The sequence below is a fragment of the Grammomys surdaster genome, unplaced genomic scaffold (genome assembly GCF_004785775.1).
Source record: "Grammomys surdaster isolate TR1022 unplaced genomic scaffold, NIH_TR_1.0 278, whole genome shotgun sequence".
In the NCBI taxonomy this organism is placed as follows: Eukaryota; Metazoa; Chordata; class Mammalia; order Rodentia; family Muridae; genus Grammomys; species Grammomys surdaster.
In genome coordinates this window covers 10,418,350-10,435,819 of record NW_021604719.1, presented here as the reverse complement: position 1 = coordinate 10,435,819, position 17,470 = coordinate 10,418,350, and the positions used below count along the sequence as shown (strand labels likewise).

The 17,470-nt window shown below is 40.9% G+C and overlaps 1 protein-coding gene across 2 annotated transcripts in view; it reads left to right on the top strand.

The window, feature by feature from the left end:
* The window catches only part of Cep120 (centrosomal protein 120), a 64,742-nt gene that overhangs the window by 3,370 nt on the left and 43,902 nt on the right, over nucleotides 1-17,470 (top strand). For both annotated transcript variants that reach the window (XM_028777179.1, XM_028777180.1), the window contains exons 3-9: nucleotides 613-769; nucleotides 2,559-2,673; nucleotides 5,500-5,641; nucleotides 9,732-9,880; nucleotides 12,625-12,822; nucleotides 15,672-15,899; nucleotides 17,151-17,367. In XM_028777179.1, coding sequence (XP_028633012.1) covers nucleotides 613-769; nucleotides 2,559-2,673; nucleotides 5,500-5,641; nucleotides 9,732-9,880; nucleotides 12,625-12,822; nucleotides 15,672-15,899; nucleotides 17,151-17,367 — 1,206 coding nt within the window. The remainder of the gene's footprint in view (nucleotides 1-612; nucleotides 770-2,558; nucleotides 2,674-5,499; nucleotides 5,642-9,731; nucleotides 9,881-12,624; nucleotides 12,823-15,671; nucleotides 15,900-17,150; nucleotides 17,368-17,470) is intronic.

The window sequence follows — 17,470 nt, the reverse complement described above, 5'->3', positions numbered from 1 at the left end:
TGCACCACCATCTCAACAAATTTGGTCTTTTCTACCCATTTAATTCCTAACCAAGAACGGGGGAGTAGGTATTTATTTAATAGTGGTTAAAATTCCCGTATCAGTGATCCCCCAGAAGAGTGAAAGCCAAACTAATTGCCTCCATGCAGGACGATTAGCGATTCTTACTTGCTGTTTACTTTCTTCCCGTTTTGAAATTTTCTTTCTCTTAGGCCCTTAGTTTTCTTTTTAGGACAAGTACCTGTTTTATTCTTTTTGAAGCCATTTATTTTACCATTCATTTATCCTTTTAATGTATTTCCCTGTGCGCAAGTGAGTGGGTGCACTCATGCTGTAAGGCCTGATAACCTGTTAGAAATTCAGGCTTTCAGGCCCACCGAGACCTGCTGAGCCTGAGTACATCGGAACAGGATCCGAAATGATTCATAGTCACATTAGTGCTGAAGAAGGGATAATTGCTAAATAACAGCTTCCAGTTTATGAAAATAAGTGCAGATGCATTTGAGGGATAGTTTATGCAACATGCCGGTCAGCTACCTGTAGCATACATCAGTATTTAAAACAGGCACTAAGTGGTCCTCTGATTTCTGTATGTGTGTATTCTTTCTTCAGGTCGCCATTTCCCCAAACGTCCAAAGCATATGCTTGTGGTAGAAGCAAAGTTTGATGGAGAGCAGTTGGCCACTGATCCTGTCGACCATACTGACCAGCCAGAATTTGCTACTGAGTTAGCCTGGGAGATTGACAGGAAAGTCCTTCATCAGCACAGGTGAGGCTACTCTCAACTTCTGTCAACGTCTTTGTCCTTTCTTATAGCTTTTTATGTTTTATAACTTACTGATTATGATGATAATCATATTTGTTGATTGTTTTTGCATTTTTGCTTTTGAGACAGGGTCTCTCTTAGTTTTAGTTCATATTGTTGTGATAACGCACCCTCATGAAAGCAACTTAAGGGAGGAAGGGTAATTTAGCCCTGAGTTCAGGCTACAGATGTCATTGTAGGGAAGTCAGGGTTGCAGGAACCTGCAGCAGCCGGTCACACACAGCGGTGCGGTGACCCATGCATGCCGCACAGCGGTGCTGTGGTCCACTCATGCTTGGCTCAGCTCACCCTCCCGTATTCTTCCATGTTCAGGACTCCCCGCCTGGGAATGGAGCCACCCACAGGGGCCGAGGCTCCTGCCTCAACTGGACTTAAAGTATACATTTTTTTAAATGAACTTTATGACTAGAAACAGTCAAGAACAACAGTACTTTTATTTATTAAATGATTAAAAATATATTTCTAAAAACTGGACATAGTATGGTTTACCTCTAATCCCAGTACTTTGGAGGTGGAGGAGTTCAAAGCTAGCTTGGGCTACATAGAACCCCGTTTCAGAAAAAAAGAAAAGAAAAAAAGAACCACCACCAAAACGCCCTTGTCACTTTGGCACCAAATCAAATCAGAACAGAAAATTAGCAAAATTCAAGAATTCTTACTGCTTTTATTGCTGGATTAGAACATAAGTTTATTTGAAGGGCTATTCTTTTTTCTGTTTTTGTTTTGTTTTGTTTGTTTTTTTCCGAGACAGAGTTTCTCTGTGTAGTCTTGGCTGTCCTGGAACTCACTTGGTAGACCAGGCTGGCCTTGAAGTCAGAAATCTGCCTGCATCTGCCTCCCAAGTGCTGAGATCAAAGGCATGCGCCACCACTGCCCGGCTTGAAGGGCTATTCTTAATGAATGTCAAAAGTTTTATCTTTTCACTGGCATTCAGAATATTTGCTTAAGCTGAGTTCTGTATGAGATGTAATTGTCTTAGCACCATGTGATGCAGTCCTTTGGCCATTTAGGCTAAGAATTCCTAAGTGAATTTGTGCTAAGTGGAGTTAAATAGTGATTCCATTGGATCAGTGATGCCAGCTCTGTGCATGAGCTGGAATAGGGTTTCCCAGAGTCACAGAAAGACCACACTATACCAGTCATTGTCATCTCACAGAACATTGCCAAGTGATCTATTACTAAATTTTAGTAGTTAGATTTTGTGGCATTTAATTATTAAGTTTCCTTTTTTTTTTTAAGCTACAAAAAAAGCTGAAAGCAAATCTGTGTCTTTTATATGGAATAGTAGTATATAAGAAAAATATTTTTTTTGTCACTTTTAAACATTCATGATAATTTCTGACTTGCAGAGGACTGGATATGTCATAGCTGTGTAGGAAGAACTGACCTAATTGGTATTCAGATAAATAGATAAAAATAGTTCGCTCCAAGTAAAGAATCATTTAGAAAATACAGACTAGAGGTTTCTCAGTACTCACAGGCACAAGCCAGAGCACAGGGTCAGACTGTCTACTAAAGACTACTACTTCAGACTGTCTCTAAAAAACATTTATTTTGGCTTGACACGAACTTTTAAATGTCAGATTTTAGAGGCTATTTGGGAGAAGGTGAGGTCTTAAGTATGTATGTGGCCCAAAAAAGGTGTCATCTGGAGGATACAGTTATCTTAAGGGTTCAAGAAAGCTAACTTAAGATAGGAAAGCCTCACTGTTCCTCATGTACATCACTGCAGGTTACAGCGCACTCCTATCAAACTCCAGTGCTTCGCCTTGGACCCTCAGACTTCTGCCAAGGAAACCATAGGCTACATTGTTTTGGACTTAAGAACAGCTCAAGAAACAAAGCAGGTATTGTTCTTTTGGCTTTGTTAATTATTATGATTAATAGTTTATTAAATAAATACCATATGAAAGAACAGAATACCAAGCCAGTGGTAAATCATGGCCTCAGGATGATGTATAGACTCATGCTTTAGTTTTTGAGTTGAACTTGAAAATTCTAACCTTTCACTTGTCTTTATGAGGTGTCTCTCTCCAAGAAACTTGTTCTGGAGCTCAAACCTGTGTAAAAGTTACTACCACCCACAGCATAGGTCGAGCTTTTCTCTTAGAGGCTGTCCTCCTCCAGGGCCCTTGGTTCAGTTAACATTCCTCACCCCTCTTGGTTTTCCCAAGTTCTAAATCCAAAAGTCTGCTGGACACGTTTCTGCTCCTTTTTCATAGCCATCGGTGCAAGTGATTTTGTCCACGTGTGATCTTTTCTGCATCTTCACGGCTGCCCCATCTGAGCCGCCATAGTTTCTTACCTTGGCTATCACAGCGTCCTGGTTGCTCCCTTGCTTTCTAGTTCTGTATCCCTGTAGCTGTATCCCTCAGTTGTTCTACTAAATCCTGACTCAGGACACTGTTTTCCCTAATCTTCCTCGTGAAACTTGATACTTTCCAGCACTTTTGAGACTGAGGCAGGAGGATTACAAGTTTGAGGTCAGCCTGGACTACATACATAGTAAGACTTCACCTTCTCCCAAATAGCCTCTAAATTGACATTTAAAAAGTTCATGTCAAGCCTAAATAGATGACTTTTAGAGACAGTTTGAAGTAGCAGCAGCCTGACCCTGTGCTCTGGCTTGTGCCTGTGAGTACTGAGAAGTCTCTTGCTGCCTGTGGTCACACTCGCCTTGGCATCTTAGCTCCTCAAACCAGCCACGAAAGCCATAATCCCAGCTCTGGGGGTCAGGCAAGTGGATCTGTGAGTTTGAGGCCAGTGTGGTCTTCAGAGTGAGCTCTGGGACAACCAGAGCTACACAGAGAAAACCATGTCTAGAACCTCTACCCCACCTACCCCACTGCCCCACACAAAACAGCACCAACAAAATTATACCAAAATAGACAATGTTTTTTGTTCTGATAAAAACATTGAGTAGGTTTCAGTTGATGTCGCTTCTGGCTCTGCCCTGGGTTTCAGGGTTGAAGATAGGACTTCTTTTGTGCTGGACTTGCATCCTATACTGAGCTGCATCTGTAGCTCTTCTTATTTTGAGACAGAGTCACACTGAGTTACCCCTGCTGGCCTTGGATCCTAAGTAGCTGAGATTACAGGTTTGCCTTAAGTTTTCCTTTTTATTGATGTGTCATTTTCAGGCTTTTATAAATCTTATATTTCTTATATTTTTTATTATTATTATTATATTATAGTAGGCTCTTTTTAAAAGAGCCTATTTTTTAAAGGTTTTTATAGTACTTTACAACATGCAACAAAAGCTCATTTAAGGACAAGCACATGGACCCTGCCTCAGCTTCTTAAAGTGCTACATATACACACTATATATATATATATAGTGCCGTGTGCCAGCTACAATAAAATTTATTTTAAACTTTAAAGTTAGTGTCTTCTCAATCTCCTTCATTGTTTTTTTTTCTTTCCATTTTTATTTATATTTAAATTATTTGTGTGCATCTGAGGTTAAATGTATGTATAGGTGTGAAATGATACCCCTGCTGACTGGTTCCTGTACCTATGGTACACTTTGTCCTGGTTTGAGCCATGTGTTCTGGCTGGTCTGGGCACTGGAAATTCTGAGGGTGTTGTCTTGTGGGTAGTCAGGTAGTTAGTCTACCACATCCTAGGAGAAGGCCTTTTGTTGTCCGTCTCTGCCCAGGACAGGGCCTTTTCTTTAACATTTTATGCTATTTATTAGTAGTGCCTTGGTCACTGCTCTAATGCTGTGAAGAGACTGTGACAACTCTTGTAAAGGGAAATGTTTAATTAGGGCCTTGCTCACAGTTTTAGAGGCTTCGTTCATTATCGCTGTGTTGGGGAGCATGGTAATAGGCTAGCAGGCATAGCAGGCACAGTGCTGGAGAAGTAGTTGAGAGTGGCTTCTTCTTTCACAGGCTGAGAGTGAGATTGGGTTTGGTATGGACCTTTGAAACCTCAAAGCTCATCCCTAGTGACACACTTCCTCTAACAAGGTCACACCTACTCCAGTAAGCTCACACTTCCAATCCTTCTAATCCTTTCAAACCGTTCCACTCCTTGGTGACTTAATTATATCAGCCTATGGGGGCCATTTCTACTCAGAGCACAAGTCATAACATTTTCATTTTCTTAGTTGTTAGGATCAAGGCAGAGTAGAAAAAAAGAGGTCTAAAAGCAGCACTAAGCAAAGGAGTTATGGGAACAGATGATTAACTAGGCTTTTGTTATTGATGGATGTTATTATATTGGAGACAAAAGGCTGAAGATAGATGTGTATTGTTTTCTCCCCTGTGATACTTACTTGACAAAATGTTGGAATGGGAACAGAGAAGACTGTCTGAACACTTCAGTATGTTTCTTGAAGGGAAATGTAGTTGATGGCTTCCTAATCAATTTTAATTTCTTTTGAAGAAGGTGTGAAAAGAAATTTTGTTGTACTCTGAGCCAGGGCATCATTGTGCAGCCTTGGGCGGTCTGGAGGTCACTGTGTAGACGAGTTGACTTGGAAATTGGATATTTGCTTGACTCTGCCTCCTTAGAGCTGGGATTAAAGGCTGTGCCACCATATCCTGGGTTCATATTTTCTTAAGAGGGGAAAAGTACTGAGAAGGCTGCAGGGAAAAGGTGAAAACCTCATGAACATTCTGAGTACTTAGCCCTGTAAACATCATGGTGCTTTCTGCTTTGTTATCTAGGCACCCAAATGGTACCAGTTGCTGAGTAACAAATACACCAAATTCAAGTCCGAGGTACAGATAAGCATCACTTTGGAAACAGATACAAAGGCACAGGTGGAGAGTTTTAAAGCAAAAGGAGCCCCGCCTCGGGATGGAAAAGGTTTGTACATCTCTGTCTCTGGTAGGTTTTGTTGTTGTTTTGCTTTGTTTGTTTGTGTTGAGAGAGGGTCTCAAGTAGTTTGAACCTCACTGTGTAGCCGAGGCTGGCCTTGTACAACTTATCCTCCTGCCTCTGCTTCTTGGTTGTTTGGGTTATAGGTAAGCACTGCCGTATGTAGTTTTGTGCATCTTCTCATAAAGACCTTCTTGCACAAGTTCCTCTGTGTACTTACTTTAGGAAGGGTGATGGCCTGGAAGCTGTACGCAGGAATATAAGCCGATTCACCCAGTGTGCCAGGCAGACACAGGATTGTGGGCACAGGTGACTGTGCAACACTTGCTGACAGAGGTCAGCTCTTACTTATAATTCTGAGAACTTGGGAGAGCTTTTGTTTTCTTAACTTTATAGATAATAGAACAAATACTTTTATAGTTTAAAAATTGTTACTTAGAAAAAGTTTCTTTCCAGGATTAGTATAAGAAAGCCCTCAAAGGTAATATGTTTATTATTTGACTGTAGTTTAACAAATGTCTAGGTACATTTTTAAAATTTTTATTTATTTAGAATCAGAGTCTCATTGTATAGTTTACTTGGAGATACACACACACACATTTATAAACTCACTGAGATTTGCCTGCCTCTGCGTGCCAAGGGCTGGGATAGAGACATGCACCAGCATAGCTGGCACACTTTGGCATCGTAGTAGTGAACTCAGAGAGTACAGAACGTGCCCCATACCTTCAGTGTGTACTCACGGGAGCAACTCATCCACTACAACTCAGCACTCTGATGTTGATGCAGTCGATGAGACATCATTGGTGCATGCTCACCACAAGTCCAGTTTGCACTGGATGTCAGTATACACTGGATGTTAAGTCAGGGGCTTTGATTGGGGTGATGCCATGTACCCCATCTGGTTAAATTTAGAAGAGGTTCACTGTTGGGTGTCCTTTGTGCTCTGCCTGTTTAGCCTTCTCTTTCCACAGGTCCTAGTTGTAGGTTAGGTACACCCAGAGAATAATTCATGTGATAGGGACTTAATTTCTAAAGTCCTAATAGAATTTGGAATTGGAACCTTTGAGAACTAACTGTACTGCAGGGCTCTGCCTTTATGAATGAACTAATTCTGTTCATGGACTAATGGATTCTTATGTTACTGGGAGAGTAAGTTAGTGATCACTGGAGTGGGGCCATCTTTGAAGTCTTATGCCCTGCACTACCTCAGGACCTGAAGAATCCCCATTAATAAGGGTCTCACTAAAAAAGACTGGTCAAGACTTCCCTGCCATGAGAACTGTAAGGTACTATCTTTATAACTTATCTAGTCTCAAGTATTGTGATGCAGTAACAGATGTACTAAGACAGCTACTGATCTTTTTTGCTATCTGTATGGCTTTGCCTCTCAGGTGTCATACCACTGGAATTACAGTTTCTGCACAGGAAGGTGTTCTGGTTTTGTTTGTATTACCTGTCTTTCAGCTCTTGTTCAGCCATTCCTCTAATGACCTCTACTTTCTTTTACTAAAAATGTTTAGGAGTAAAAGCTCATGTGCCAGGTATAACAATTGCTATTTCATTATTGCTCTCAGATCCTTTTGTAGACAAAGTTATGTAATGTGTGTACATGTGTTTACATGCACATGCATAAATATATATGCTTGAATACATAAATAGTCTTAGCATGTGCTACTGGGTGATGTGTAAAGAACAGAAGTGTCTTACAGTTCTGGAGGCTTGGATGTCTGAGAAGAGACCAGTATCTAATGCTGGTCTTGTTGATGTTCTTCATGTGATAGAAGGCTACAGGCAAGAAATGCACATCCTCTGTCAAGTCCCTTAATGAGCACAGCGAGTCCCATTCTAAAGGAGCTGTCTTGACTTCACTACCTCATAAAGACTCTGCTGCTTTAAAATTTTATTTTTCTGTGGATTAGTGTTTGCCTGCATGTAGGTGTGTTCTGTGTGCTCAGTTTTCAGAAGAGGTCATGGGATCCTCTGGAGGTGGAGTTCTAGACAATTGTGATGTGGGTGCTGGAAACTGAACCCAGGTCTTCTGCAGAACCAGCCAATGCTCTTAAGCATCTGTCCAGCCTGAGACGCTGATGTTAAGACCGTCATCACAATTGCCATTAAGTTTCAGCTCCTGAATTTTGGAAGAGACACATGAACTGTAACATACATACACCTATTTGTATACATTTATCCATATTTTTTAAAAAGTTTTTAAAAGATTTATTTATTTTATATATTTGAATACACTGTCACTGTCTTCAGACACACCAGAAGAGGGTGTCAGATCCCATTACAGATGGTTGTGAGCCACCGTGTGGTTGCTGGGAATTGAACTCAGGACTTCTGGAAGAAGAGCCAGTGTTCTTAACCCCTGAGGCATCTCTCCAGCCCTATCCATATGTTTTTGATGTTGCATAGTATGTATTCAAATGGACACTTTTAATTCCTTTCTATGTCACGATAGTTATCCTTATTTCCATACTTAGAGCCTGTTTCCTTGGTCATAAGAAACCTCGTGCTTTCTTTGTTGTTGTTGTTGTTTCTAGATAGTTTTGCAATGTAGTACTCACTGTGTAGCCCAGGTTGGCAACAAATTTATAGCAGTTCTTCTGCCTCAACATCCAACTGTTGTTACACCATGAGCCGGCAGCTGGAGAAACCAATTATAGTTACTGTTTTTAACTCCTGAGCTCAGCCTTACCACAAGGGCTGCCCATGTTAAAGTGCCCAATATCATGCTGAGTGCTTCACTTTCAGAGTTTAATTTGATCTTCAGCAACCACATAAAAGCTTTGTAGAAGGAAAGATGGAAACTGAAGGACTTACAGTTTTCTGATACAGGTAGTTAATGATCCTGGGATTGGGATTTCAACATCTGTCTTAGGTGTCTGCTCCTAACTGTAGGCTGTTGTTAGCCAGTGCTACAGTAACACATTCCTTTGTGAAGCGCTAAGGTTGCTTGCTGCAGTGTGAGCACGCAGATTTTCATAAGCCGTGCATGACGCAGTCCCACTGTCTTTTGTTCATGCAGTTGAAGCACCAAGCATGCCTGTTCTGCTGCATCCCCTAGCACTCTTATCTAGTTCTACTTTTGTGTATTGTCCTTTTCCTTTTCCATCGTTAATCAGTTTGCAAACCTTTGAACTATCTAGTCTTTTCACACTGGTGCTCATTTGACTGTATTGGTTTCTTCTCAATTCCTTTAAATGGTTTTCCCTTGTAACTCAGTGTGCGGAGGTCTGTCTCTGTCTGTCCTGCAACAGCTCATTCTGTAGTCAGTCCTCACTCAGTGATCTGCCACTCTTGTCTTAGGTCTTTGCTTTGTATTTAATAATGGACAGTGAACATGAGCTCAAACTGCTGGGTAGGCGTCCTACTAAGGAGGCGTGCCATCAGCTCTTGTTATCAACTTTTTTGGTTTGAAATAGTATCCTAGTTGCCCAGGCTGGCTGTAAACTAGACCTGTGTCAGGCAGGCAGGCCTTGGACATAGAGTCCATTTGCTTCCCAGTATTTGGGATTATGAGGCTGCTCCATGAGGCTTCCTCAGCCTTGATTTCCCTGGCTGTGTTAGCCTGTACTTGCTCCTGGGTCTGTTATGTACTATGTCTGTATGGGACGTGCCTGGTCTCTGTTGGTGCACCTTTCTCTCTCAGCAGAGTCTAGTATATTCTTCACTCCAGAGCTCATAAGTTCATAAAGAAACCTGCATTATATTCCTTTTCTATGTACAGGCCTACTTAGTAATTTTAAAAAATACTTTACTTCAGAATATTGTTTTTGATGTATAGAAAAATAAAGTTAAAGCTTCCTAGAAAAAAAATAAAGGAAACTTTTTGCAATACTGTGTCCATGGAAATGGCTAACTTCTTAAATAAATCCATATAGTGAGTTTTCAAATGTGTATTAATGGGCCAGGCATTGTGACACGGGCTTGAATTCCAGCACATAAGAAGTTAAAACAAGACAATTATAAACTCAAGGCCGGCTTAGGCCACATAGTAAGTAAGTAATGGGCCACATAGTAAGTAAAATATGGGAAACTACAGTCTAACGTAGTTGTGTTTTTGTCTGTGTAGTTTCTGCTAGCCTGTCAGGAGTTGACCCAAAGGACATTGTTGCAGTGTTGAATGAGGAAGGAGGGTACCATCAGATTGGACCAGCAGAGTATTGTACTGACCCCTTTATTTTGTCAGTGACCATAGCGTTTGCCACCCAGTTGGAACAGGTAAGACATGAAATCATGTTTGTCCTCTGTGAGCACTTGTACTCACGTGCACATACCCACACGTGGACTCACACCCCTCATAAATGTTGTCTAAAAAGTATTAAAATGTTTACAAGTCTTTTCACACTAGTAAGCATTTTTCTGTAGATTTCAACATCTTGACGTCAGAGAAGTAAACCAATTTCAGAGTTAAGGGACAGTGTTCGTACTTGTGTGTGTGGTGTTGTGAGGAGTAATGAAGGGGAATTCTATGTTGACTTTTTTGAATAATATACTTTTTGAGGAAATTACCAATGTCAGGAACATTTGGGTTGGGGATTACATTTTCTTGTGTTTATACTTAAAAACGTTAGCCTGTTGTCATGGGTGCTAGCAGAAGTTAGTATGTTCCTGTGTCAGAATCATGGGACTTTCACACTCACCACAGTGAACAACATAAACATTGGTGTGTTTTATGAGCTCCTCTCACCCCGTCCATTTGTTACTTTTCTGTTGCTGTGATAAAACGGTAAGCAAGGCAGCTGGAGAAGAAAGGCTTTCTTTCAGAGGACAGAGTCCATCACTACAGGGCATGTATGGCGGTAGGAAGCAGAGCTGTGATTTTCTGCATCTGGGAACAGGAAAAGGTGGTTGTGATTGCTCACTGGTTACATTGTTTCTATTTGGGTGAAACCAAGACACTTAGTGTTTTCCTCTCAGCACTTACTCAAAGGCAGGAGAAAGCATGAAAGTGTTGAGCACAAACTGAAGTCCTTTGCAGAGGCCAAGCAGCCACTAGGAGGGTTCCTACAAGAGTGCAGACAACTCGGCAGCTTGTTCACTGCTGTATAACCTCACTGCTCTTTTTAAGTCTTAAAAGCTTTGAATGGTATCCTGCGCCTGAAGTCTAGGGTGTTAAAGAATTTCTAAAAGACACTCTGCCTGTAGTAGGAATTACTTGGAAGTTAAACATACTATGAAATACATAAAAGCTACTGTAATACAACTCTTTTTATATCATTTTTTTTTCATCATGAAAGAAAATAAATACGTTCCCTAACTTCCCCAAGGTAATCAGTGTTAAGACTAGTGCGTGGTCCTCCGGACACTGTTCCGTTATTTCAGCCAGAGCTCTGATTGGCATTGTCATACTACAATACTCTTTCCTTTCAACTTCACCAAAACAAAAGGAGGCACAGAACAATTATGTCAATTTCTGAAGGTTTCTCCAGAATTAGTTTTCTTTACAATTACATATCATGTGACTAAAATCCTCTCAAGTACATTAAAATGTAGGTTAAAACAATTTAGTACACGTTTATTGAATGTTAGATGTCCAGTGCTGTGGTGTCAGTGTTAGAGGTTTTTAAAGAATTAACTATAGTATAACCTTGAAAAAACATTTTTAGATTTATTTATTTATTTTATATGAATGAGTGTTTTTCCTGCACGCACACATGTTTGTGCGCTATTTGTGTGCTTGCTACCCTCAAAGGCCAGAAGAGGGCATTGAATTCCCTGCAGTTGGAGTTATGGATACTGGTGAGCCGTCATGTGGGTGCTGCAAATTGAACCTGAGTCCTCTGAAAAGCAATAAGCTCTTAAACCACTGAGCCATCTCTCGAGCCACAGTAAAGCTTGTTTTAGCCTAACAATCTATTTTACCTAAGTGTCATCTCATGGCAATGTGTCACTGTTCACCAAGATCTACGACACCTGACTGTATTGAAGCCATTTCTTACTGAGACACAAAATGTTCATAGCATAGTGCCTAGCAGTGATAGTGAACATTCATAGCCTGCTGGAAATGTTTCATGTTTGCCTGGTGTACTGGCTCATGTCTGTAATCCTATCACTTGGAAGCCTGAGGTAGAAGGATCTGTTTGAGGACAGCCTTGGCTATAGCTGTAGACCAGCCTGGGCTATATGAGACCCTGACTCAGAAAACTAAAACAAAAAAAAAAAAAAACAAAAAAAGATGATGTTTTCTGTCTTATAAGTAAATAAAAATACCATCTTTTAGTCACACATTGCCACAAGCCAGCAGCTGAGAAGTGACATTCCTGGTATATTGTGCTTTGCCAAGTGCTTCATAACTGAGCTTTACAAGTTCCAGACCAGTCAGCTCTACATACTGATCCTGTCTGCCCCAGCCCCCAAAACATTAGAGGCTGGAGAAATGGGTTACCGTTAACTGCATAGGCCCTGGGTTTGGTTTCCAGTACCAAGATGGAGGCTCACAACTGCCTGTAATTCCAGTCCAGGGAATCCATGGCCCTCTTCTGGCCTCCATGGGCATTGACTACAAATGGTGCATTTATATACATGAGGGTAAAACTCACACACATAAAATGAAAATAAATATTTTAAAATTAATCAAATTAGTAATTTGGGAACAATCTAGAAGTAAGCAGTGTGCTACATGCTTAAAACCCACCACTCGGGGCACTGTAAGGCAAGAAGAGTGGGAGCTTCAGACCAACCTGTACTAGATAACAAGACATAGCTCATAAAATGCCAAAAGCTGGGGCTGTAGCTTAATTGTAAAGCACTTGCTTTACAATTTGTAAGACTTTTAGTTTGGTTCCTAGCAGTACCACCAAAAGAAATCACTAACTACAACAGAAAGAAGGAAAAAAGGTAATTTGGCAGAAACTTAAAAATTCTGTTAAGTTAATTTTAATACAAATCAATGGACATTCTAGGAAGATTTTTTTTTTTGGAGTGCCTTAGATTCTAATAATCTTTTTTCCTTATATATTTAGTTAATTCCATGTACGATGAAGCTTCCAGAAAGGCAGCCTGAGTTTTTTTTTTACTATTCTTTACTGGGAAATGATGTTACAAACGAGCCTTTTAGTGATTTGATCAACCCAAACTTTGAGCCCGAGAGGGCATCTGTTCGCATACGTAGCAGTGTGGAGATTCTTCGAGTGTACCTGGCTCTTCACTCTAAACTGCAGGTAAGTGCCTCTGCAAATTGTTTTCTACTGGAGATGTTTTTAAAGCATTGCACATAAAACTGTGGTTAGTCCTAACCTGTACTGTGTTTCTGTAGTAGAGATGGTTTTGCCCTTTCAGTTTTGTAGGCATTAAAACCTTGAAGTCGTTGGAATTACAGTCGCTTCAGAATTGTTGGAGTTAACACATTACCTCCCACCCAGTTACTAAGATGAGCTGTACCAGTTATCCTATATGCTATGAGGTAGTACTTGAAGCTGAGGGAGCCTGGTCTTGCCCGCAGGGTGTCTGTACTGTTAGTGGAAAGGGTAGCTGTCAGGACACAGATACAATTCTTGATGGCAGAATTTACAGTTTTATAAAACCTACCCGCAGTTGTTTTTTGTAAATATGTTTCAGTTGGATTCTGTTTAAATACAGACCTTGAGGTTAGTAGAGGTTAGTCTGCTATCTGCTCTGATAGTTGGCTTTGACCAGCAGGAAGGTAGGATAATGAGATCAACATGCACAGTTACATAGCCGTCTACAAGACAAGCTCTGTTACTAGACTTCGTATTTTGGGCAGCTCATGAGGTATTAAATGTTAGAGATATTGAACCTTAAACATATTTAACCCAGTATCTGCTAAACCCAAGATATTTAGAAAACTAGAGACTGTATACAATATTAAAACTTGAGGAAAAGTACTTTCAATTTGATTTTTTATCAATATCATTGGCTTATCTGCTTCTAATGCACATTCAAGTTATGAAGCTAGTTTGTTGGGGAGCTGGAGAGCTATCTCAGTGGCTAGGGGTGGTGCTGCCCTTACAGAGGACAGGACCGGAGTTCCTTTCTCAGCACTGATGTCAGGTGGTTCACAGCTGCCTGTAACTCCAGCTCTAGGAGATTTCATGTCTTCCTGTAGACTCTGGACACCTGCAGTCATATGTGCGTTCACACGTGCGTACACACACACACACACACACACACACACACACACACAAAATTAAGAATGTAAAAATAAATTTAAAAATGAATAAATAAATGAAATTGCTTTGTTTCTATCATGTGAAAAATATTATATCTAAAGGCTGATGAGATTGCTCAGTGGGAAAGCTGTTTGCCTCAAAAGCCTGGCAATGTGAGTTAAATCCCTGACACCCACATAAAGGTGGAAGGAGAGACCCAACTCCACAGAGTTATCCTCTGACCTCAACCTTCACACACACACACACACACACACACACACACACCCCTCTCACATGTGCATGCATGCACATATGGTAGCAATTAATAGACCAGAGTAACTTCATTTCTAGTTTTCTAAAGATACTAGACTGGGACTTGTAGTTAGAAGCATTAGCCTTTCTACCCAACCATGAGAAGGCACATTTGGGTCTCAGCACCTTTGTAATCAGCTATTAGTGGTTTCATATCCTGTAATATTGCACCACTGGGGCTAGAGACAGGATGATCACCAGGACCTGCTGGCTGCTAGCCTTACCACAAAACATGAGCTTGAGGTTCAGGGAGAGACCCTGCCTCAAAAGAATATGGTGGAAAGTGATGAAATGGACATGGTCCTTTCCTGGCTGTTTCACTTGTATACACTCACAAAGGCGTGCAGGTACCACATAGTAAGAACTAGAAAAATGTTTCACAAATGAAGTCACCTCCAGTAGCTTTAATACAGTTATGGTTGCATACATTTGTATAAATCTGTAGCACCAGCATACAGAAGATAGAAGCAGGAGATTACAGGTTTTTTTTTTTTTTCTGATGCAACCAGCAAGAGGTTTAATGATTCTAGTATAACAGGGTTCCCTCGCATGCAAGCAAGAAGAGAGAACCGAGATTACAGTTTAAAGCCAGCTTTTTATGTAGAGTAAGACACTGCCTCAAAAGTTACTATATGTCTGTCGTAATTCTGTTACTGCTAATATGAGAGGAAACTAATTTCCTTATGTTCTTTAGTGCATAGTCTCCCAAAGGCAAGAAGGAGTTCTGTGTTTGCGTGTGTAGCATCTTTAAGGGGTGGTGACGTTGAGCTCTGGCCTGGTTGTCACTGACTGAGCCTTCTTGCCTAGTGCTTTTCTCTTACCTTTTACTGGTTTTAGAAACAAAATCTGGAAGCAAAATGAAGAAAAAGGAACACTCAGTATGTTTGATGAGTGATTAATACAAAAATTATTGGTGTTTTTAAAATTTTAAATCTAGCTGATTTTTTAAGAACTGCACTTAATGAGACAGTGGAAGAAAAATTCTTTTTATTTTTTAATTTTTTTTTAAATTATTTATTTATTTATTTATTTTTTCGAGACAGGGTTTCTCTGTAGCCCTGGCTGTCCTGGAACTCACTCTGTAGACCAGGCTGGCCTCGAACTCAGAAATCCACCTGCCTCTGCCTCCCAAGTGCTGGGATTAAAGGCATGCGCCACCACCACCCGGCGAAAAATTCTTGAGGTATTTGATTTCTATTTAAAGTCATACTTATTTTATTACATAATCTACATATTCAAAGTAGTATATTCAATTTAATTAAGTATTAAAATAAGCACAGTTTACTGATGAGACTAAACATAAAGTTTATGCTATTTAAGAAAGGAAGGGGTGTTGCCGGAGAAATGGCTCAGGGGTTAAGAGCCAGCAGCTGTCCTTCCCGAGTTTAATTCCCAGCAACCACATGGTGGCTCACAGTCATCTGTAATGATTTCTGATGCATCTTCTGGCATGTAGGTAGAACACTCATATACATTAAACACATACATACATACATACATACATACATACATACAATCTATCTTTAAAAAAAAAAAGAAAGAAAAAGGGGGAAATGTAAAGCCCTGTTTTGATTTTTCTTTCCTATTAGATCCATCTCTGCTGTGGAGATCAGTCACTTGGCAGTACAGAAATACCTTTAAATGGATTACTGAAGAAGGGCAGTACAGAGATTAACCAGCATCCTGTCACAGTCGAGGGTGCTTTTACCCTGGACCCTCCAAACCGAGCCAAGCAGAAGCTTGCTCCTGTTCCTCTGGAGCTGGCCCCAACTGTGGGAGTGTCAGTGGCTCTGCAGAGAGAAGGCATCGATTCCCAGGCAGGTGGTGACTCTGCTTTTGTCAGTTCTCCCATGCTCATGATTACAAATGTTGACTCTGTGGAGTTCCCTGGAACACAAGTATTTTTTTCTCCTTCACTAGTGCCATACATTTTTACCATATCTCCTTTCTGAATAAATTTCAGAAAGCCTACTGACTCTGCTTTGCAGTTTGTGACTGTATGTTGGGCCTTGGCCTTTGGGGCAGTCTTCTGCAGAGGAAACCGTGTTTCCCTGCTCCCAGTTCATAGCTATTTATGGTGCCACAAGACAGCTGGTGAGAGACGTATGTTTTGGAGTCTACAGTAGTGCTATCTTTTTTTTTGCTGGATACAACCTCAGCTAAAGCATGATTCTTGGTACATTAGTGCCTCCTCTCCTTGGCCATTTGTTGTTCTCCTCCTCCTCCTCCTCTTCCTCCTCTTCCTTTTTCTTCTCCTCTCCCTCTTCCACCTTTTCCTCCTCTTCCTCCTCCTTTTCTTTTTCCTCTTCTTCATCTTCTTCCTCTTCTTCTTCCTCTTCTTCCTCCTCATTCTTTTTCTTCTCCTCCTCTTCCTCCTCAGCCTTTTCCTCCTCTTCCTCCTTTTCTTTTTCCTCTTCCTCTTCCTCCTTTTCCTCTTCTTCCTCCTCTTCCTTCTCCTCCTCATCATCATCCTTCTTCTCCTCTGCCTCCTCCCCATCCTCCTCCACCTCCTCCTTCTCTTCCATCTCCTCCTCTTCTGCCTCCTCCCCCCTATTATTATTAGTAGTAGTGGTAGTTGTAGTAATATGTTTAGCTTTGTTAAAAAGTTAACTATCTTGTTCTTTCAAAGGATTTATTTGTAGGTTACAAACTAAAGATAGGAAAACTGAAAAGTCCGCACATGGAAAGAGCAACTGGGTGGAGAGGGAGTGGGACAAGGTTGTGGAAGAAGTCACACCGATGTCTGGTACCACTGCCCTGTCTATCTTGGTTCCAGGCCTAACCCTAACATGCCAGGCCTCTCCTCTTTTCTCAGATTCCCCCCTTCTTAGCCATTAGGATGCATTTTGGTACTCAGCTCTGGATACTGTATTTCCTTCCTGTTCATCTTCCTTTTTCTGGTCCTAGATGCTTTAAGGAAATTTGCAAATTATGAAGAAAAATAGACTAGGAATATCCAGACTGGGAAAGGAAGCGTGTGCTTTCTAAAAAGGAGCGCCAAGTTTTTTGCTTAATTATGAAGGAAAGTATTTTGCAAATTATACTTTATTTTTAAAAATTGTTTTTAGTCTTTAATTGAATTAAAGACCCAGAATGGACATGAACCAGAGCATTCACAGAAGAGAGTTTTAACCCCCATAAAGGAGAAGACACTCACTGGGCCAAAATCACCAAGGGTGTCCCCTGCCCTACCTCAAAACCAGACACCTCCAACCAAAGACGATGCAACAGAAAGTGAAGTGGAGAGCCTACAGTATGATAAGGATCCAAAGCAAACTGTGAAGGGTAAGATGTGCTGCTCACACACACTCAGGGGAGTGGGGTCTACAGTCATGTCATGACACACTCTCAGAGGAGTGGGGTCTACAGTCAGGTCATGACACACTCT